General features: G+C 48.3%; 1 protein-coding gene across 2 annotated transcripts in view; it reads right to left on the bottom strand.

The window, feature by feature from the left end:
- BMP1 (bone morphogenetic protein 1) overlaps positions 1-24,296 on the bottom strand; it is a 984,430-nt gene that overhangs the window by 485,052 nt on the left and 475,082 nt on the right. For both annotated transcript variants that reach the window (XM_069617748.1, XM_069617749.1), the window contains exon 10: positions 3,155-3,271. In XM_069617748.1, the coding sequence (XP_069473849.1) occupies positions 3,155-3,271 (117 nt within the window). The remainder of the gene's footprint in view (positions 1-3,154; positions 3,272-24,296) is intronic.

Below are 24,296 nucleotides of genomic sequence, written 5' to 3'. Positions count from 1 at the left end.
TTCTCCGATTCTCTTTGGTATCAATCATGTTAATGTCCACAAATTCTTTAAGGAGGGTTCCCTGGACTTCCCCTAAGGGTGTGCCATGGAATTCTAGCTCCAAGCCCGCTCCAACAGTTAGTACTTGGTTTTTAGTCCCCCATTCGGCTCCTGAATTGGAAAGCGTATCCCATTAACAGTTGGGTAACTGGTCAGTTTTGCCGTTAAGGGGCAGATCTGGTCTGTTGGGCACAGGTGCATTGTAGTACTTGTTTTTTGGATGGTCTGTAACCCAGGAAACATTATCTACCCCAGGGGTCTGAGATGTCTGGTGCATGCTGGTAACTGAAGTCTCATGTGAGCCACCTGACAGAAGCCTGGCCAGGACAGAGGCAGATGGGCATTGCGACAGAGGTACTGAGGTACATACATAGCGCCACACAGTGAGGAACCAGAGCCAGAGGACTCGGTCAACTCCCTCACGCCAGCTTGGGGTTCCTTTGCCAACCCCCTATCCCTCTTGACAGGTTCAGACCCTAAATGGTAAGGAAAAAGCAAAAACATCTAGAAAATATGCTGGGTGTTCCAAAATAATGAGGCTGAAAGAAAACAAACAGGAAAATCTGTCCTAAAATGTATTCCTTGAACTATCCACTTTGCTAATGTACCCTTGATTATTAGCCAATAATGTGAGCCCCTCTACTGAGAATGGGGTGCTCCCCCCCATCTCTCTTCTCTCCTCTCTTTCTACACTCCCTTTCGTTCTCTCCGCTCTGCTAACCTCTTTTTACTCACTGTGCCCCCGTCACCTTGTGCCTCTTCTCACTTCTGTTCCTTTCAGCTCTTGGCCCCCCTACACTGGAACTCCTTACCTCTCTCTATCCGCTCCATCCCCACATACACGGTGTCCAGTCATTTGGTCGAGGAAAAACTGGTCGAATGACATTTGGTCGACGCAATTTGGTCGAAAACCAAATGGTCGAATTTTTTTTTTTATTATATATTTATTTTTCGGGTTTTCGTTTTAAAAAAAAAGGGTTTTTTTTAGAAAAAAAGGGGGTTGGGGGGGGACCCCCCCAAAAAAAAAAAAAAAAAAAAAAAGGAGTGAAAAAAAAAAAAAAATTCGACCATTTGGTTTTCGACCAAATTGGTTCGACCATTTGTCTGGTCGACCAATTTTTTTCGACCAAATGTCTGGCAACCCACATACACCTCCTTCCAAGCCCTTCATTCCCCCCCTTGATCACCTACCTTCTCTACTCCTTCTCCCCTGTCCCCATACCTTACCTTCCCTTCCTCTAACATACACTTGACCGTATATCACATAATTGAATCTTGCTCCCCTTTCCTTCACTATCCCCTCTCCCCTCCTCAACTTTCCCTCACCTCCAATATCCAAGGCAACTGTTCTACATATTGATTCGCTGGTTTGTCTCATGAGTGTTTACTTGCTTCTTCCATTATTTTATCTCGTTATTATATTGTAAAGCGCTTTGGATTAAAGCGCTATATAAACTTAATAAACATAATAAACATAAACAGTCCAGTCCATGGGAAGGCACACACTAAGGAGGGTCTGATTAGTTGGCCTAATGTCCTTTGCTTTATGCATATAATCCATAGTAGACTTCATACATGTAATGTGTATAATCTTTGTGTGTTTCAGATTGTGTATTCATAATAAGCTGCAGGTAGCTAAGCTCACTGCTTTGGGTTTAGTTGGAACCTGGAAAGGCTATTTGGTGTAAACGGCATGTAAGGCTTAAACTCCTGAGCTGTGAGGTTAAACTGTTTGTGCCCCCTTGCTTATGTCGCCTATAGTTTTTCCTATTGCGCCTACTCTCACAAAGATGGGAGTACTCATAGTACTGGCATCTAGTTACTTATACTCCCATCGCAGCACTTCGCTTTAGGTTTGGTGAACAAATTGTAGTACCAGTGCTTTAAGTGACATACTAAATTCATGGGGGTGGGGGCTGTCAGGGGGCTGGCCTAAGTACATTTGTACTTAGGCCACACTCCCAACGAGAGGGGGTGCTGGGGGATGGTGTAAGCAGGGGAGCTGAGTCGCACTGCATTACCACCTTTGGTGCCCCCAGCCCACAAAAAGAGGGGATGGGCACACCAAAGGTATAACACCAGTGCACCCCAGCTCAGACGCAGCAGGCAGCCATTTCATTTAAGGAGCTGCACGGTTAAAAACCATGGGCTCCTTTGGTGAAAGGGGTGTATGCTGCTGATGACTTTACTCAGAAACAGGAGGAGGGTGTGAGCTTGTTCTTTGCAACCCTGATGACTACAGCTACCAGAAGTCCTTGCAGCAGAATCATCATTGATTGTTAACACCGGCACTGGCTGTGAACTGCAAGCTAAGACTGCCTCCCTGATGTGAAGAGCACAGAAACCGGTAGGAGAACACCACCAGTGGCTGAGTAGGTTAACTGTGCAGGGAACTGGAGTGCGCCCCTCTCCTCTTTTTCATCATATTTCCTGGATTTTTGAAGGGTGGAATCTTCAAAATCTAAAAGGGGCTGCACATGCCCTGCTTTGGAGTGCCTCACTGTGGGCTACTCCCCCGCCCTCCCCGCTTTCCCCACTGTGGGATTGGCTGTGAGCTTGTTCCTTGCAAACTTGATGTCTACAGCTACCAGAAGTCCTTGCAGCAGAAGCATCACTGATTGTTAACACCTGCACTTGCTGTGAGCTGCAAGCTAAGACTGCCTCCCTGATGTGAAGAGCGCAGAAACCGGTAGGAGAACACCAGTAGCTGAGTAGGTTAATTGTGAAGGGAACTGGAGTGCGCCCTTCTCCTCTTTTTCGCCACATCTATATATACACATATATAGATTGCACATTAGTAATTTCTAAGTGAAACAGTATTTAGTCTTTTAATGAAATGGTAATGCCACTTGCATAATGCTACTTAAAGCAGTAGAGTTTCACGATAATTTAAGGACACATTTCTGGTAATTTAAGGGATGTGTTAAGCCTTCACAGAAGCACGTCGTTAAAATGGACAGTTGCAGCTCCTACACTCACTACACAGCCCCCAACACTTGCCCTGCCCTTCCCCTTACTGATTCTTGTATTTTATGTATTTATTTTAAATGGGAGCACAGGATTAAGATTCCCTCCCCATCCCTCTTTTACTCGTTACCAGTCGAACCTCCATTACCTTCGTAGACTGCGAAGAAGCCCTTGCCAACCCAGTTACTGCTGCTGCGGAACTCGATCCAGAGCCGGCTATCCGTGGAGATGATGGGCTCCGGCACTTTGTCCCCACAGAACCTGCCTGGAGACAAGGAGAAGTGTTTGAAAGACACATACAACCGGGGTAAAACAATCGAATACATCGTTGGATTTAAATCTTTCACACACAGATAAGGGGTGTATTTAGGGCCAGCCTTAGATGTGGCAGCACCCAAGGCAGCAAAGTAAAATGAAGCACCCCCTCCACCCCCTGCGCATCCCTGGTTATGCGGTTGTTGCCACATTTTTTAATGCACCCTATACGTTATTTGGGCACATTTCATTTCAACAGGGCGCCTGCCGCGGAGCTGGCGGGTGGGTGGCCGGTCCTGCCCTAAGGGCGGCCGTGGGTGTATCAGCCACCTTTACACTCTGAAAATATGCAAATACTCCCAAAAAATAAAAATATGGAGTAAAATAACTCCCCAAAAAAAAACGGAAACAAGGAGACGCCTGCCCAGCTACCTTCGTCCACGCAGCCCCACGGATATGTTTGGCCCAGTAGTATGGTAACGCCACAGGCAGAGATTCTATTCTCACTGCCTGATTTTAAGAGGTAAACAGGTAAATTTTAATGTACGATAATAACTTGGTGCAAAGAAATATCTATTACAAAATGTTTCTTTAACATTTTTACTTGCTTGAGGGAATTACTTTTTAACTACCTAAAAAATAATTTTCCTCCTAACTTAAAAAAAATACTCACACTTTAAAAACGTATCTGGAACAATGCGTATACCACAACTTCAAGCCAACAAACAAGATTACACTGAGTCTGCTTCAAATTGCATACAAACTCGAACCAACACAGAACATGGGTTCAAATCGCACTCCTTAATATATCACGCCCCCTTCTACCTCCAGAGGCTGCCTCAGACCACAGGACTACATTCACCCTGCAACGGTTGGATTCATACCGTACCCCAACTTTCCCACTGTAAACTACACCAACAACATGATCTGCAGTCTGCTTCGAACTGCGGCCCAATCGCACCCACCAGCATTAAGTAGGACTCAAACCTCACCATAAATCGGTCTCTACCAGAGACGTGCCCGAACTGCACCACTAACAATTGCTCCACACAGACTTGCTCAAACTGTTTGCTTATCTCGCTCTGTATAAGGAGGTTTTTTCCAAACCACCTCTGGTGTAGGGATCTCAGAAGCCAGCCAACCTGGACCTGCAAAGGTGTCCCATGAAAGTCAAACCGTGACTTGGTTACCAGACTGACCAGTAAGGCTTGGACTGAGGAGGACAGGAGCTAGGTGTTAAGTACAGATCACATACAGAAAATTGTCCACATAAGTACACAAATAACCTACGTATTTAACACTGATGCATTGAGCTCGACTACTAAAGGCACGTATAAACTATATACGGTTCCATATGTTAAAATCGTGGCAAAAGGAATCCAAGATGGCGGCCGAGCCAGGAAGACGTGCGTGAGCGTAGCTCCGTCCCCCAGCTCGGGCCGCAACAATAAAGCACCATATTTTGAGAGCCCACCGAGCCATCCGAGAAGCGCCTTTCCCCCAGAAAGGGAGGAGGGGGAGACAACCCCCGCTGACGAGTGCCAGTATGAGGGGAAGATAGAACGAGATCGGGCGCTGGACCGGGCCCGCCCCTCCCCAGTGCAGAGCCGGGAGTCGTGCCGCGCTCCGGGGCTAGACTCCCGCTGAAACTATCAGATCGGGCAGAACGAGTGAGGTCCATCGGGACCGTGAAGTAGCCGAGAAGAAGCCCTGTCGGAGCGAAGCGGGCTCTCCGATTAAGCTGCCGGCGGCGGAGAGAGTGTGGGCGGAGAGCGACACCCAGGCGGGCCGCGAGCAGGAGGAGGTGATCCGGGCCCGGGGACGGCGCCGCTCCTGTGGGCGAGGAGAAGGACATCGGAAAACGAGGCTGCAAGAAGGACGGGACCAGACAGCGAGGGCCGTCCCCACTCCAGGTGTCGAGCGAGCCCCCGCAAAGAGAACGAGGAGCTCGCGGCTGGAAGGAGGTGGGCTGCAGGGTCTCGAGGAAGACATCAGAGCAGCAAACGAAACAAAGGTACAAGGCGGGGGATAGACTCGGTGACAAGCGGGAAGGGGATATCCCCCCCACCAGACATTGGCGGCGAGCCCCCCCCCCAGCGCGGAGAAGAGAGAAAGTGAACAGGGGGAAGGGGAGGACGGTGAGATCTCCGCCCCTCCCCCCGAAATAATAAGTGGACATATAACCCTGCGCCACAACCAAGTCTGCGGGAGATTTGGGGCCTCCACAACGGCCATTCTGAGCACAAATCCTGATCGGCGCTAGGGGTGGCGTGGGGATGGGCCGGGGAGGGCTGAAGCAGTAGTAGAAGGCACACACAGAAAGGGGAGGCCTTAAGTCAGAGGCTAACTCAGGACCGGGCAAGAAACAAGTAACCGGGAACGCAAGCTCCCAAAAGAATCGAAGCAGGGACAACTGGGTAGTACGTGAGAGCCCTGAGAGCATCACAAGCACAGACCCCCAGAAAACAGACAAGCACTAAGGGAGAACTTGCCAGAGGGAACACAGAAGCGAATCATTTGCCCCAGTAAGCTCCCCCTAAAGACATAATGCGACTGCCCAAAATCAGGAGATTTCAGAAGATAACCACAACTCCGATAGGTCCGGAAACTCTGAAGAGAGGACCTAGACTAGAAATACAAGAGAAGAGTTTCAAACACATGTCAAAAATCAGAACAAAGAGTGGGTCACAGGCAACGGTGGCGGATAAAGGCGGATCCAGGCAAGACCAAGACCTGACCCAAATTTGGGGAATAGGAAACACGGTATCCAAGCGATCAAACAAACAGAAAAATAAAGGAGGGGACCCACCAGAACAGAGAGAGGTCAGACATGGCCTCGAGGGACAATATGAAATCCTGGTTCAAGGAATTCCAAGACCAGTTCATTGCATCTACCCAGGCGCAATTTCACAACATGAAGGGCGAATTGAAGCAAGCAGTACATGAACTAAAAAAGGATATAGTAAACCTCAGAGAGAGAACAGACAATCTGGAAAGGGCGGTCCAGAACATGGACGAGGAAGCACTACAACACGCTGAAGCACAAGACCAATTCACTCGCTTGGCGCTGGAACTGGAATCCAAATGCGAAGATTTGGAAAACAGGTCTAGAAGATCGAACATCACAATTAAAAATATGTCGGAAACAGTAGAAGACAAAGACCTCCGTACGGCAGTACAACAAGTGTTCCAAGAAATTTTGCAGGAGGGATCCGAGGAAGAAATCCAAATTGACAGGATACACAAACTAGGTCCCCGCAGAACAGGGGAGCCCGGATCTCGCCCAAGGGACGTACTAGTGGCCATGACGCAATACACACAAAGAACAAATTCTAAGGAAGGCCAGAACAATGGGGCAAATAAGAATGAACGGAAAAGAAATCCTGCTATTCCGAGACCTAGCCCAATCAACGCTCAGAAAAAGAAGAGAAATGAGCCAGCTAACAAAAATCCTCTCCGAAAAACAAATTCGATATAAATGGACATTCCCATTTGGTCTCCTATTCACATGGGAAGAAAGACAACAACGAGTAAGTAATTGCGAGGATGGCCTTAGGATCCTGGGATGCCAGGAACCCGAGACCTCGAACGATAGCGAACCCCGAAGACAAAGGAGACAACCGAAGGGCTGGCAAACGGAGAAACGGAAAACAAGACTCCAATCCCGCAAACCAGAGAAATGCTAAGATATGAGATACATTCTTCACGAGAGTAGGCACACTCGGAGGGAAAGGCTATATCCGCATAGACAAGACAGCCAGGGCAGGTGGCGAATTCAAGCGTGGCCAAGCCGGGGGACGGCCTTGGAACCTGCATCACAAGCAGGGTTTAGGACTCCCTGCGAACTGTTACCCCTGAGAAGTTAGAGGGCATGGAGCAAAGGCACTACGCCGGAGCAACCATAGGGCCCAGTGCCCTCCTCAGGGACAAAGTTGGGGGGGAAGGAGGTAGGGAGAGGGGGGGAAGCGGAGGGGGAAGTTTGAAGGGGGAGAGACTCCAATACCGGTATTAATGCATGTCACAGAGTCCCGCAAGGAGGAAACAATACGAAACTACAGACCAACCTAAAAGAATAGGGCTGAAAATTTTAACGTACAATGTTAGAGGACTGAACTCACCAGTGAAACGGAAGAAAATGGAACATTTTCTGCACAAAGAAAAATATGACAATCTCGTTCCAAGAAACTGATCCAGAAAAAAAGGAGAGGAAAGTTCAGGTTAAGAGCTATAACCTAGTCCTACAATCAAACGATGAAGGAAAAAAGAAAGGAGTACTCATTGCCTTTGCAAACCATTTACAGGTCCGAATCAAAGAGATAAAAACAGACAAGGACGGTCGCTATGTATTCGCGAAGGCCCAGATAGATAACAGTCATCTAACTCTAGCCACTTTGTACGCTCCAAACACAGGTCAGGAGGGGTTCATCAAGGACACGATAAACAAATTAGAATCCTTCGCGGAGGGGGCGCTAGTCCGGACCGGAGACTTCAACCCGGCATGGAGTCGCACGGAAGACCGTTCGAACCCCAAAAGCAACCAGCTAGGGTCTCCCTCTCAGGCGCTGAAGAAGGCAATGCAAAACCTAGCGCTAGAGGACTTTTGGAGAAGACTCAAAGGAACAACTGAAGGATACCATTCGCACGTACATGATACAAGTTCCAGGATAGACTATATATGGACAACTGGGACCCTAGTCGGGGAAATACAGGACATCGAAAAAAAGCCAAATCTCACTTTCAGACCATGCTCCAGTGTGGATCACAATCCCCAAATTCACGAAAAGATCGAACCTATGGCGAGGGACACTTCCTAGAGAAGTAATACAAGATCCAGTGGCAAGAGAATCTATCAGAGAGAAGATGGAGGAATACTTCAAGGACAATGTCACCCCGGAAGTCTCCCCTAGCACAACATGGGAAGCCTTCAAAGCGGTGATGAGGGGGCATTTAATAGCCTTAAAAGTGCAAAAAGACAGGATCTCATACAAATGGGAACAAGAATTGGAGCATAAATTGGAAGAAATAAGAGAAGAATTGACTAAGAACACCTCCAGGAAAATCATGAGAACATACAGACACATACAGAGCAAATAGACCTGATTAGAGCTAAAAGAGCAGAAACAGCTGCTTTACACAAAACACTGGTACGCGATGAAATCAAATAAAGCAGACAAATTATTAGCAAGACAATTAAAAGGCAGAAGGCAGGAGCAAAGGGTGCAAACCATAAAAGATTAACAAGGGGCAAAGAAAACAAATGATAGAAATTTTAGAATACTTCTTTGATGTCTATCAGAACCTATACTCCTCACAGTACCCCAATGAGCAAGAACAAGCGGCCTTCCTCAAAGACATCACTCTGCCGACAGTATCCCCTTCCGAAAAAGAAGCCCTGGATGCGCCAATAACGCCAGAGGAGGTGGGGAAGGCAATTAGAGATCTTCCTAAGAATAAAGCCCCGGGCCCGGACAGTTTCACCGCAGTATTTTACAAACTATATGCGGAAACTCTGATTCCACATTTGACCACCTTATTCAATGCCTTCAAGACATCGAATAACATCACTCCGTCTATGAATGAAGCAAAGACTCTCATCTTCCATAAAAAGGGGAAAGACCCAGAAAACCCAAGTTCATACCGCCCAATAGCCCTAATTAATGTAGATGCCAAACTCTATACAAAGGTCCTTGCGAACCAGCTGGCGCCACTACTCCCCAAACTAGTTCACCAGGAACAAGCGGGATTCATCCCTAACAGGAAAACCCACGACAACATAAGACGAATAATACATCTCATTGAGAAGGCCGGCATCATGAAACTTCCATCAGCAATAATTTTGCTAGATGCCGAAAAAGCATTTGATCGAGTCGAATGGACAATGCTATTCGCGACCCTAAAGAAAATGGGAATGGGGAACGAATTTATCAACATGATCCGAGCCATTTACAACGCACCGACCGCCAGGATAGCAGTCAATCAGGAGCTCTCGAATCCCATCAGAATAGGAAGGGGCACGAAACAGGGATGCCCCTTGTCGCTCCTGATCTACGCAATCTTTCTTGAACCCTTATTGGCAAAAATCAGAGCATCTCCAGATATAAGGGGAATAGAAATGGGAGGTCAAACACATAAGACAGCAGCTTACGCCGATGATATGATGATGACCATCACAGAGCTGAGTAGGACGCTCCCGCATCTTATCCAGCTGATAGATGATTACGGGGAAATATCGGGCCTGAAAATGAATAAGCAGAAATTGTCGGTAATGACAATGGCAGGAAACAAGGATGACATCCACAAGCTAACGAAAGATCTACATCTTCAAACGGCAGAGAAAGGAGTGAGATACCTTGGAGTGACCCTGACACCTACGATAAGAAACCGATACTTGGGGAACTACACAATGCTCATGGTCAAAGTCAAATCAGACCTGAGCAGATGGAACCCCCTAAAGATTTCCTGGTGGGGCAGAATAACGATCATTAAGATGACGATTTTGCCCAGATTGCTTTACTATTTCCAAGCACTCCCCATAAGGGTTCCAGCATCTTTCTTTAAGTCACTCACAAAAACAATCACCAAATATATATGGCAAAACAAGACACCAAGACTTTCACAACAGGCGCTTACAGCACAAAAAACAGATGGAGCGATGGTGCTCCCCCACTTCAGGAAGTTTTATGAGGCGGCCCAACTGTGGGTACTACACGAATGGATCACAGATACATCAGACAAATGGTGGATGGCACAGGATCGAGCGGTGGCAAGGTCCAACCTGCGTCACCTATTGTGGAAGAGACCTGTACATAGGTATCAAAATATTGAGACAAGCGAAGTCATGAGCACCACAATGGAAATCTGGGACAGAGCTACCAAAAGAGAAACCCTCACGATAGACCCTGCCCCGTTCATTCCAATGTTTGACAACCCAGACTTCCCCCCCCCAGGGGTAGAAAAAGGCTCATTCCAGAAGTAGAGGGATGCAGAGTGCACGAAAGTGGGCGACATGTTTGAGGGAGGGCAGATTAGATCCTTGACAGACTGCCAGGATTTACTAGGCCTCACTGAGAAGGACAGATATCAGTATGAGCAAATCCACCACTGGCTCACAACGCCTATAATTATGAAGGCTCTGACAAGAGTTCCAACCCCTTTTGAGATCTACATACTAACCCAAATGGGAGAAAAGAAATTTGTCTCCTCTCTTTACAAATTCATCAATGTCCAAGAAGAAAACATCACATGGTTTTACATGAAAAAATGGGAAATCACACTAGGAAAACAAATACCGAGGACGCAATGGACATATCTGTGGCATATAATTCCCAAGTGGACACGAGCAATTCAAACAAGGGAAGCATGGACCAAAGTGATGATTCAATGGCACTATACCCCGGAAAGGTTACACAAAATGTTCCCGACAACCCAAGATAGCTGTTGGAGGGGATGTGACACAGTAGGCACCTGGAGACATATCTGGTGGGACTGCGGGGTTCTACAACAGTTCTGGGCGGAAGTGAAAACCAAGATGCAGGAAATGTTCAAGGGAGCGGACACCCTAGAAGAAGAAATTTGGATGTGCGGTATGTAGGCCCCCAGAGATAAAACTCAATAAGACACAAAAGCGAAACTTCATGGGGTTCCTCATAGCAGCCTGGCTGGCAATAGCACAAAAATGGAAACAAAAGTCCCCCCCAACCACACAAGAATGGCTCCACAGGATATGGACATATGTAGCGATGGAAAGACTAACATATAACCTCCAAGGGGACAGACAGCGATTCGCTACAGACTGGGGAGACACCAAAGAATTCCTGCAAAGTGACTACAAGCTACAATGGTGCCCACATAACATTTGTATCCTAGATATGTTTACAAGCTGAGCCCGAAGCATACATGGGACACTAAGGACTGCAGAGACACTAATACTGGTAGGGAGGGATGGGGGTGGGAAAGGAAGGTTGGGGACAATGTTGTATCCCTATGTTAATGTTTTAAGAAATGCCAATAAAACGTATTTTTTAAAAAAAAATCGTGGCAAAAATGGCTGTGAACACAAAATATTGCGGCAAAAAGACTGTAGTTTTGCTGCTGCAATCCCGCAACCTCCGGTCTCATTATACCCCCCAACCCCCGCTCCCTTAAATGGTGTAATGGCGTATACATTTAACAGATCAAACCACAGCATTTTTGCCGTGATTTTTTGTTCAGGAGACATTGTTACCGCAATTTTATCACTGCATACCCTATATACAAATACTAACATTCATAGTAAGTTGTTCAATACTTTAGAATTAAATCCAATTTAATGCAATTACAGTTACAATGACAAAGTGAAGGAAAAGGATGTTAAGCCAGTTATCATAGGCTTTCTAAATGTATATAGCACCACCAGTACCCATTAACTAAACTTAATAGGTCCAACCATCACCTAAGAACATGTGCTCAAAAGAGTTCAAGGTAAGCCTGCAAAATTAGCTACAGTGTAACAATACATTTACATTGAGGGACGTGCAGAATAAGACATTAAAAAAACACTAAAAAAGAAATCAGTGGCAAGCACTAAATATTTTTTGTGTTGAGATCACTGAACCCTTGTGGATACAGGGATATTTTCAGGGGCACTCAGGTACCCCATCAGACACTTTGAGATAACAGGACAGGTAGAGAGTTCCATCATAATCAATAGGACCATCTGCTTGCATGAAGGTAAGTCTGGATTGCCCCACAGGTGCAGATTCTAAGTCAAACGACCGAAGTGAGAACCAGGGGAGACCCCAACCAAGAGATCTGAGGTCGGAGACGGATCAGCATAGATGCAGAAGAGCAGTGTATGTCAATAGGAAATGAGGTTGAAACTCTCCTCCAGGGACTGTCGATCCCAGAACAGAGACCTCTGAGGTTGAGAGTCTTTACTAATCACCCATCCCAGAGGTAAATTCTCACATCTGCAGTAAGTACAGACTTCCTTCCAGGTGCGCTTTATAGGATCCAGTGTCCAGAGACTTGAACCCCAAGCGAAAGACAACCCCCACAAACAAGGAAAGTAAGAAATGGCCTTCCCACGATGACTAACTTCAATCTGTGAGTGAAGAATCCAGCGAGGAAGACGAGGGAAACCGTGAAGATGGATTCCTTCAGCTTAGTGGATAAGAAAGAATGGTGAACCAAGAGAAAATCCCAGGACAGGGATAATGGCTGGGTACACCCTCTGGAATTCTCATCAGCAAATCGAGTCTTCCGTTCTGCAACTGTTTCTGGACGCAGAGAAACCCAAAGCTAAAGCACAGCCAGTCAATCACTAGAGGGGGCAGGATGCAAAGGACAAGTTGGTCAGTAGGACTGTGGCTATGGCTGGACCACCCCCACAGGAAGTGAGGAAGATCCCATGAAGGTACACTGTTGTAAACCAGTTTAAACCGATTTGGAGGCCGTCATGTGGTCTCGCAAAAAGCCCACATGGTCATAACAGCCATTGTGTGCCTTTCTCATTGTTGCCCTGAATAAAAGGAGTCATAAAATATAAAACAGCAGAGAGCAGGATAAAAATAAAAATGTTAATTACAAATAAACACAAAACCACATACTGGTGCCCCAATGGCTACCAAAAAGGTACATGGTGACACCAAAGCGTCAAAATAGCTTGCAACTCTGTTGAAGCTAAAACTAAAGTATAACTGCCACTAACCAACTCCCTGAAGCCAATGTAGGCACGCATGGGACTGGAAGCCTAGGGCGACAATACTACAGTCCCTAAAGGTAAACCGCATTGCAATGGCAAGGGCATATTAGTAGAAGTCCCTCTGGCAACCAAAAAAATCAGTTATCCAGAAAAATAAAAAGCGGCCTCAGAATCCACCCCAAAAATTAATTCCGTCTTAACAGGTAGCAAAGGCCTCAATGCAGTAAGCACTACTTTATATGAACAGGGGTCAAGTCAGTGGAAACTAAATATATATTCACTTCAAGAACATCGTCCCACCATAACAAAACTGGGGACAGTACTCCTGGTCACAAATCAGATCACCATCAGGAGTCAACACATAATATAAAATAACATGTTTATTACATTTTACTCTATTTCAATATATTTAAAAAGAGATTAAATAATCTACAATACTTGTGCAGTGCATAAAGTTGTATCATATAATTTAAGAGATAAAGTGCATACTGTGGTAAAGTGCTAGTAACAATTGTAAACCTCTACAACATAACATTGGGGAATGCACATTCTGAACAATACAAATAATTAAAAAAAATAATTTTCATGCTCAAAAGATGAGAGGCCCAATTACTAGAGAAAAAGAACTCAATACCAGAGTAAACACATATGTATACATAAAAAACATACACATATAGGGATGCTGTGCGTCAACTACTGCGATGTCATGCAAGTAATAGCTAACAATATAGTGGGCATGGCATCATTGAAAAGAACAAGTTACTTTCTTACCTGGTAACGTTCTTTCGATGGGATGGCCTGACGACGTATTCCATATCTATGACATGTAATCACCACAGCTGTGCTGCTTCGGAAACTTTTTTCGGCGTCTGCGTCCTGCGTCGATGACGTCAATGCGCCGTCGTCGAGGACCTCCTCCGACGTCATCCGATGTGATAAGTAGGACGCACGACGCCCGTAGCCTCAGTTGTAGTTTTTTCCCCCAGAACGTGTGACATTAGTCAACTGCCAGTCAGACACAAAGCCTTGCGGAACGTAAGCTGCAATCGCAAAAGAAATTCTGCAGCGGGGAAGGCAGGGCGGGAGCGATATGGAATACGTCGTTGGACCATCCCATCGAAAGAACGTTACCAGGTAAGAAAGTAACTCGTTCTTCGAGGGGATTGGGTCCTCCAGAGCAAGGAGGAGGGAAAGAATTTAGAATCAAAATTTAGAATAGCCAATCAAATAGCAGAGCAAAGGACCGCCTTGCCAAAGGACAGATCCTGTCCTCGGATGGAATCGAGGGAATAGTGACGTACAAATGTATGTACTGAAGCCCAGGTGGCTTCATCACAGATGTTGCGAATAGGAACACCCCTCTGCAGGGCAGTAGATGCAGCCATACCCCTGGTAGAATGGGCCCGCAAGCCAGCCGGTGGGTCCTTACCCGCCAAGCGGTAACACTCCGAGATGGCTAAAATAATCCAGCGAGACAAAGTCTGTTTCGTCACAGCTTGCCCCAAACGCTTTCCAGCGTAACCAATAAAGAGTTGATCGTCCACTCTGACCCGGGACATGCGTGAAACATAAAAGCTTAAAGCTCTCCTAGGATCAAGCCTATGGAGCCTCTCCTCTTCCTTACCAGGATGCGGAGGAGGATAGAATGCCGGAAGAACAACCTTCTGGGCCAAATGAAATTCCATCACTACCTTCGGAAGAAAAGAAGGACGAACTCTAAGGACAACCCTGTCCTTGTGAAATACAGCGAAGGGTGGCTTAACTGAAAGTGCCTGTAACTCACTCACTCTGCGAGCGGAAGTAACCGCAACTAAAAACACAGTTTTCAGAGTTAACAGCCTCAAAGGGCAAGAATGTAAAGGCTCAAACGGAGCACCCATAAGAAACTTAAGAACAAGGTTTAAATCCCAACCGGGCACCAGGAAAGGGGACGGAGGGAACACATTAGTGAGCCCTTTCAGAAACTGTGAAATTAAAGGGATTTTAAAGTAAGAACACTCTTCAGACGAGCGCCTAAAGATGGACAGCGCCGCCAGGTAACCTTTAATGGTACCCACTTGCAAGCCCCTGTGGGCCAAAGAAAGTAAAAAGGACAGAACCATGGGGATGTTACATGCAAAAGGATCCACATTCTGAACTCTGCACCAGTCGCAGAACTTACGCCAACGGCAACGGTACAGAGACTTTGTTGCTGGCCTTCAGGCCGAAAGCAACACCTCCATCACGTCTTCAGGGAGGTCCCAATCCTTATACCTCAACCTTTCAGAAGCCAAGCGTGAAGGTTGAGGGATCTGACCTCTGGATGGAGAACCTGACCCCCCTCCCGTGAGAGCAGATCGTCTCGGTAGGGAAGACGACGTGGAGGGCAGATGGACAAGTCGAGAAGGTCCGGGTACCACGTCCTCCGAGCCCACGCCGGAGCAATGAGGATCATCCGGGAACCGAACTCCTGTAACCTCCGCAGCACTTGCGGGATGACGGGGACTGGAGGAAACGCGTACAGCAGCGGGAATGACCACTCCACCACAAACACGTCTCCCAAGGCTCCTTTTGGAGGAAATTCCCGCGAGCAAAACCTTTCGCACTTCCGGTTGACACTGGAGGCGAAGAGATCCACTTGAGGGGACCCCGAAATGGCGAAGATCTAAAGGAGAATCTCCTGAGCCAACTCCCACTCGTGAGAGATCGCGCTCTGCCTGCTCAGAGCGTCCGCCGTCACGTTTTAGTCTCCGGCCAGATGAACTGCCGAGATCGAAACTTCCTGCTGGATGGCCCAGAACTCGAGCTGCATCGCCTCCCTGCACAGAGGAAGTGACCCTCCTGCCCCCCCCTTTTTGTTGAGGTAGTGCATGGCCACTGTGTTGTCCGTCAGGATCAGGACACTCTTGCCTCGCACAGTCGGCAGAAAAGCCTTCAGGGCTAGCCTGACGGCCCTCAGCTCCAACAGATTGATATGGAGTCTGGACTCCGACGGAGACCAACGACCGCTGACTGTCAGCCCGTTGGCATGAGCTCCCCATCCCGTGAGGGATGCATCCGTCACGATCGTCACCTCCGGCCAGGGAAGCCAAAATGGAGCCCCCTTCATCAAGTTGCCTTCGACGGCCCAGCACAGAAGGTCCCGGGCGACCGAGGGCGGCACCTGAACCGGGTCCGACATCCTGCCGGAGGACTGCGACCATTGCGTCTTGAGTGCCCACTGCAAAGATCTCATCCGCAGGTGAGCCTCTGGCACCAGAAGAATGCAGGATGCCATGAGGCAGAGCAACCTCAAGAACTCGAACGCTGGGAGCGTCTGGGCATGCTGAAACTTGTGCACCATCTGCTGAATGTGAAGAGCCCTCACCTGGGGAGGAAAACACTGCCCCAGGGAAGTGTCGAGCACTGCTCCGATGTACTGGAGCCGCTGTGTTGGCGTCAAATGGGACTTCTTTAAATTGAGGGAGAAGCCCAGCCTGTGAAGGGAGTGGCAGGTGACGGACAGATGATCCAGGACTTGCTCGGGAGAGCTCCCCCTGATCAACCAATCGTCCAGGTAGGGGTAGACGTGAATCCCCCCCTTGCCTGAGATGCGCTGCCACCACCACCATGAGCTTGGTGAAAACCCTCGGGCGGAGGTCAATCCGAACGGCAGGACCTGAAACTGAAAGTGCGAGTCGCCAACCGCGAACCTCAGGTACTTCTTGTGCTTGGGATGGATCGGCACATGGAAGTAAGCATCCTTGAGGTCGAGTGACACCAACCAGTCCTGAAGCTGAAGGGCCTGAAGGACTTGAGAGAGAGTAACCATCTTGAACTTGTCCTTCCTGAGGAGTTTGTTCAAACCGCGTAAGTCCATGATGGGTCTCAATCCCCCGTCTTTCTTCAAAATCAAAAAATAAGGGGAATACCATCCCTTGTTCCTCTCCGCTACAGGCACCAGTTCTATGGCGCCTTTCTCCAGCAGGGCTTGAATTTCCTGCGCAAGGAGCGGATCCGGACTCTGCAAAGAGAGGTTCCCCGGTGGATTGTCGCGAGGCCTGTGCCGAAAGGGAAGGCAGTAGCCGTGGGTTATGATCTCCAGAACCCACACATCTGAAGTAATGGCTTGCCACTCTACAAGATGCTGCACCAGCCTTCCCCCAACCGGCGAACCATGGGACATGGCCTCATGACTGAGTGGGAGTGGGAGTGGGAGCGGCTGCGGCGTTACCTGAGGGCAAAGAGGCAACTGCCCGAGCGGCCTTGGCACCACAGGTACCCTGTCGTCCACCTCTGGTACCCCTGCGTTGGCCTCTTCGACTGCCAGCTCCTCTCGCTTTACTGAAGGACGAGTAATAGCGAAAGGAACCACCCCTCCACTGCTGTCGCCTAGGACGAAAAGGCGGAGGTTGGCGAACTGCAGCGCCCAACGACTTCGCTGCAGCTTTTGAGGTCTGCAACCTCTCAAGGCTCTCGTCAGCCTTGCTGCCAAAAAGGTGTTCACCGTCAAAGGGCATGTTGAGGAGCTGCACATCAGGAGCAAACCCCGACTTCCGCAACCACGCAAACCTGCGTATCACGGTGCTCGCCGCCATGGACCTACTGACGCATTCAGCTAAGTCCAAACCCGACTGAACGGACTCACACATGGCATTCTTACCATCCTGGACCATAGCAAGGAAACCATCCCGTTCGTCCCCTTCGGGAATATGTTCAGCCACTAACGCAACACAGTTCCACAGAGTGTGTGTGAAACGAGACAAGGCACAAATGGAGTTGGCCGCCTGAAGCGCCATACCACCAGAAGAAAACACTTTCTTCGCCCAGCCATCAAAACGTTTGTCGTCCCTATCAGGAGGGATGGTAGGGTACGACGCCTGCTTTGCCGGGGCCGTGGCCGCCTGCACCACCAAACTCTCCGGAGTGGGGTGCCTGGTCAAGTAGCAGGGGTCGCTAATGGCTGGATGGTATTTTCGCGACAAGGATCTGCCCACCGCCGCGAGACTCTCCGGAGCAGTCCAAGCCGCCGCCACCCTTCTCTGTAAAGCCATATGGAACGGCAGTACCGGGTCAGTTGGGGGATCAACATCAAGGATGTCCGTTAGATCATCCTGCACAAACTCCCCTGGGGGAGCAGACCATCCCAAGTACTCAGAAACCCTAGCCATAAGGCGCCGGTACGAGGAATCGGCATGAGAGCCAGGCTCAGGCCTACAAAACTCCACCTCCGGAGAGGTGTCCAGTCCACTGGCATCATGCAGTGACTGTCTCAAATCGTCAAACTGACTATGGCCCGAGACAATTTCATCTGGAACCTGACTACGAACCAGGCCATCAGAATCCTCATCCGCCTCTGAAATATATTCCAGGTGGCGAAAAGAAGGCACCAGAGAGTGCTTGCTCTTAACCAGAGCCTTCCTAGGGGGTTCCCCTGTGCCACAGGGTACCTCCGACATGAAAGGCGTTGATGGCGTCGAGCGAATTGGCGTCGAGAGAACAGGCATCGGCTCCCAGAGGATCAGCGTCGACGGAATCGGCGTCAGATGCAGCGCCGCCAGCATCGGCGGCGTCGACGCAGCCCTCGAAGCCGGAGCCCCGAGCGTGTCCTTCGACGACCCGAGCGTCGACGGCTTCGACGACTTCCTCGGAGCCGGAGCCTCGAGAAAGCCTGTCGACGCCCTCGACGCCTCAGACGTCGATGTCTTCCTCGAAGACTTCACAGGTGCACACGGTCTCGAACGCGTCGAGGACCGGGACCTGGAACGGGTACGTCGAGAACGAGTCTCCTTGTCCGAATGGGACCTCTCCCGTGACTCGTGCCGACCACTCATGCGAGCAGTGTCTCTCGACCTCTCACGACCGACCCCACTCGGGGGCGCGGACGGCTTAGTACCCTGCGACTCAAGAATCGCCAGCATTTTCTTCCCGAAGGAAGCCCATTCCTCCGGCGTCACACGGCTGGTGGGGTAAGCGACGTGCCGGGCAGAGTCCTCCGAAGAGGACCTGGAAGACGACCGGTGTCGGCGCTTCCGAGAATGCCTCGAAGAGGCTCAGGAGTGGCGAGACCGACTCCTAGAAGGAGACCCACGAGACTTCCGACGATGACGCGGAGAGTCACCCCTCGAATCATCCGTCGAAAGCCCCGCAGACTTCGACTTCCGGGGCTTGGACACCCGACCTACCGACAACTTCTTCTTACGTTCACGTAAGGCTTTGGACGTGAGCGACTGGCAGTCGATACAGTCATCCGTGTCGTGGGCCTCCCCGAGGCACCAGAGGCAGGCGTCGTGCGAGTCCGTCACCGACATCTTGGACCCACACTCCCCGCACTTCTTGAAACCCGGACGTGGGGTCGAAGACGAAGTAGAAGACATCTTCACACGAAGGATTTTCACAAAAACGAACAGGTTCGAAGAACCGAGAAGAACATAACTCGAAAGAGTCGAGGCGTTAACCGAAATTCACGAAGCAACACGTTCGCGGAAAAAACAGAACTGAGGCTACGGGCGTTGTGCGTCCTACTTATCACATCGGATGACGTCCGATGTCGGAGGAGGTCCTCGACGACGGCGCATCAACGTCATCGACGCAGGACGCAGACGCCGAAAAAAGTTTCCGAAGCAGCACAGCTGTGGTGATTACATGTCATAGATATGGAATACGTCGGAGGACCCAATCCCCTCGAATTTGTAGTTTCGATGGAAGAAATACATCTTGCGAAAACGTGCAGATGGAATCCATCTTCATCAGGACGTAGCATTCCCATAACTTGGATCTTTTCTGGGTCATTCATCAATATCTTTCTGACCGTACTCAAGTTATGGTGGGACGATGTTCTTGAAGTGAATATATATTTAGTTTCCGCTGACTTGACCCCTGTTCATATTGATTTTGCTTCCTCTCTGCCAGTGAAGTAGAGGATACCCATCCATTGTTCTGTAAGCACTACTTTAGTCAGGCAGTCATGCATGTCAGAATGCTAGACATGTTTTCTATACCCAGTATCTACCACAAAAGATATGGCAGCATAGCTGCATGACAAGGCTTCATACCTAATTTTAGTCAATGGGGAATTGGGTGGGCTTAAAAAAGCAAACCAGCCCCTCAAACCCTGATCAGAACAGACAATGACGAGATAAGTCTAGGCTGTTGGGGACATCGCTCTCATTGTAGGATGCGGTATTGGAGGTCCGGGAGTCACAGGTGCAGGGACTGCTTTCAACAAGTATGACATCCCCACCACCCTGGTCCCCCCCGTGATCTTCCATTGTGCCCACCCCTCTCGCACACAGGTGTTGCCTGTTTTGCTTGATTCTTCTACCCTGCTCCCCTTCCGCCCCTCCAGTCTACTTCTGCAGGAGTCTGTACTGATACATTCTGGTTTCCCAATCACCGTCTGTCTTGTGGACAATGCTGGATTTGACTTATGGACTTCATTGATTCGCGGTGCGTCACCCTTTCTCATGGTGGCCCTGAATCATGCTGTTCCCATCTTCATCTTGCATCCAGGCTTGCAACATTATGTGTTACTACTGACTTCGGCAATTGTGTTTGCTCTCCCCTCTTGCTTCTCCACTCTATTTGACTGCTTACTCTCTGTTCTCTCCTCCTTTCGCTTTCTCCCTTTTCATATCTCCTCCCCTCCTCCCTTACTTTCGTCTATGCACTTACTCTATCAGAATTGTCCCTGGACCTAGTATGATAGCAACCTCGTCTGTCTCCTCCCCACTCCCTGTACTTGTTTCCCTCCCTCGTCCACACCCCTCCAGCACTATCAGAAATGTTGTCAGGCCTAGTACAATAATCGCTTGTTTTGTTCCTCCCCTCCCTTTCTGCACCCCTCTCCCTCACCTTTTGTTTTCTCCGACTCTACCAGAAATGTCGTCAGGCCTAGTACGGTAGTAGCCTGTCTGTTTCCATTTCCTTCCCACTCTCCCCCTCCCTTCCTTATCTATGTCTTAGCTCTTGCACTATCTGAAATGTTGTCAGGCTGAGTACGATAGTTAATTTCACATCTTTACTATTCATTGCCTGTAAGAATGACATTGTATTTTCCCTTGTTCCCTCCCTTGCCTTGAAGCACTTTGAAACACATTGTGTATAGGCGCTATTTAAATAAACTATCATATCATATCTGGGTCTGGCAGTTCTGGTCCATTCCAGCCACCTAATTGTTATCAAGCTCTCCAAGCTGAGCTCTTGCTGAAGAAGAGCTTTGGCTTCCTTTGCCACAATATTGGGGGACTGACAAGATGCCACTAAGACAAAGAGCAGATAAGATGGCTCTGCAAAGGGTCGGCATGCATGAAGATAGAACCACAGCATTCAGGCTCCAGCAAGGCAAAGCCAGCAGCAGCAGAGCAGCAATGTCCAAACCCACAATTAGAGCACACAGTTTCACTACAGAGCCCACAACTGGAGAACACAGTTTCACAGCACCGGGCTGTGGGCGGATGACAACCACAGGCCCATATATCTTCAGAGCTCCAGAACGGCGAAATTGGTGATGCAGGACTCAGAACAAGTTAGGTCCACCAGTTCAAGGGAGGGAGGCACGGTAGAAGGACTTCTCTGTGAATTAAAGGCAGAACTTTGCCTTGTGTAAATGGCTAGGGCAATGGTTGCCCTAGCAGCAGTCTTCCAGCATCCTATTACAGCATACTATGCTTCGGCTCCTTGGCTCCAATAGTCAACTCAAGAATGGCTCCATTTACTCACCTGATCTACAAATTGCTGCACACTAAACCACCTACAAGGAGACCTGCAACTTTCAAACTCCAGGTGGCTGCACAAATGATAGAATGTCAGTTGCGGTACAGTCATGACCTTGCACAAGGTTTGGGAGGCGTAATGGGGTTTTCTGCAGCCACTTGCCTAGCCCAAACCATTTCCATGCACACAAAGGCAACTTACTGGGATCTGGCCACAGCCCACAAAGGGAATGCCAACATATGGATTTTACCAATTCCTGCCCCAGATAAAAAGCAGAAAATTGGCAATGAAGTAGAAAACACGGCTGATGTTGAGCAATTTAGTGGATGAAAGGCATTCAAGCAGTAAAAAATAAAGGTGCACCAAAAAAGTGCAAAATAAAAGCCTGTCTGATCTTCACCAATGATGGGAAAGCACCCATAGAGTCAAAGGACAGTGGTAAATTGGTTCTCCAGCTCTACACTCCATAAGGATGGTCTAAACTGTACTCTCACAATGACGCTGGGCCAGATCAACTGTACAAAACATTAAGTGATACTTAGTAACCGCCACCTCATCTCCCTCTGCTTTTGATATTAGATTTTACATATGCTGATTAAATAGTTTTAAAAAATTATGCTTAGCTTTTATATGTGATTCTAGTATTGACATTATATTTTAGTTCTGTTATTAGATTTTTCGGCAAAGTTAGAGAGACGTAGCATTTGCGTTCTGTGCGTCACTCTGTTAACTACCCCGGCCTTGGGGTTGGAAACTACATTTTCCACTCAGCTCAGCGTCACGCATACCGCCGACACTTTTGGGGGGACTGTGGGCCTTAACTGACTCGCGTCAGTGCAAAAACGATGGTGCAAAGCCTGTTTTGGCCTGCTATTGGCGTTCAGCAGGGGACGCGGTTTATTTTCCCTTGCGGCTGTTTTGGGGGTTTTCTTTCAGGTTAGTGTCAATTTAACTAAGACTGGTAAGGCTATCTGGTGTTTATCTACAGAGTGTGCCTTTCCAGGGAAATCATTAGATATTACACTGGTTTCTTGTCACTATGAACGCTAAACAAAATTCAAGGACTTAACATATGCGGTTTCCATTCCGAATATATAAATACCTCCACAGACACTACTTCAATCCATGCTAATGTTGCTGCACTTGTAAATACCAAATCGGCAGTCTCGCATACTGCAGAGCTATACGACTTGGTGGAACAGCATGGCCTGGATATTCGGTTTATTACAAAGACCTGGTTTAATGATGCCTTCCCAGCAAAGTTTCATTTCTTAGTCACACATGACTATTCTAGCCAATTCTTGAGTTGCCCCATGCAGAGAAGTGCCAGTATTGTGCGATTCATAAGAATTTCTGCAAGTTCTCACATTTAGACTTGCATAGTTGGGATGAGGATTCTCAAATAGGGCATCTGAATCTCTCTGGCCGCATCCAGTTGGAGTGTTTTATTTATCGAATCTCTACGAAATGTTTGCAGAGTAATTTCTGGAGAAGACCCTCTTATTCTATTTCTCGATCAAGTCTGCTTTGTATCGTAGTTCAGAATTATTCTATATAGATTAACTTTGAGTGAGTCATGGCCAGCAATGAAGACTGGTCTTTGTAGTTTTCATTGATTGATTAGTACAGCTTTAAGAAAGGCGCCAAAGATATTGTTAGCACAGACATAAGGCTACATGATTAGCTGTACTTTCTTGCTTATTTGTAATGGGGATCCTTTGATTTTTACTACCCCTTCTAACCCTTGTACTAGTTCTAGGAGTACAAGCAGATACCCAGGATGAGCAGTCTGTATCCAAAGTCATGGGTGCACTTTGATTTACTAAAGTAGAGCACAGGGTTCCAGGGGGCTCCTCGACAACATTAGCTGGGGATTTCACCTTTGAGGACGAGTCCGCCATTCTAGGTTTCTTTAGGTAATTAGTACAGCTGACAGGGAAGGGGGTCTTACAAACTTCATGGAGGCTCCTCTTTCTGGAGGAGGCCCTGCTACTTTCCAACTGGAGAGAGATATTTGCAATATCTCGGGTCAGTCTCCCAGCTAGTAAATTAGGTCACTGTCCCCCTAGATCCAATTCGGGTGGCTGTTGGCTTTCCTGCAGCTCAGGATCAAATTCTATTTAGATGACCGGTGTTCACTTATCTGGGCCAAGTGACTACACCTTGGGTCATTCACCCCCTCCATGTTCTCCCGGGTGACGTGGCCCTTTCTCTGCAGGGCATCCTCCTCTGTCTCCACTAAGGGGATACCCCATGCCCCCACTCTTCTAGTCCACCAGGCCAACAAGAATTCTCACTTTCAATTAGTTCCATATCAGATAGTTTGTTGGGATTCTGCTCCTCGCAGTCCTTTAGCCAATTTACACAGTTACCTCTCCCCTTGTTGTAAGATCCTTTGTGCCGCGGCTTCACATTTGCTCCTAGCTGCATGACCAAGTGAGATAGGGCTGAGTCAACTGATTCCCATCACAGTTCTCCCTTCAACACTGGGTGACACTGCTCTTGATGTCTGTTTCTGTGCCTGCTCATTTACTGTATCAGTGTTAGTGTTCAAGGCAATGTTTGCATCAGGTATCACCAATAACCCCCCAACCAGTACATGTGAGATGAGAACTCGAAGTGGGAGTGCCTACTTCTGCCAGTTATTACCCGACCTTGGGACCCCCCTGACTCACTTTCC

Source organism: Ambystoma mexicanum, chromosome 10 (assembly GCF_040938575.1).
Source record: "Ambystoma mexicanum isolate Mex_15411 chromosome 10, UKY_AmexF1_1, whole genome shotgun sequence".
NCBI lineage: Eukaryota > Metazoa > Chordata > Amphibia > Caudata > Ambystomatidae > Ambystoma > Ambystoma mexicanum.
The sequence above is the reverse complement of the archived record's forward strand: the minus strand, read 5'-3'. Positions and strand labels throughout refer to the sequence as shown.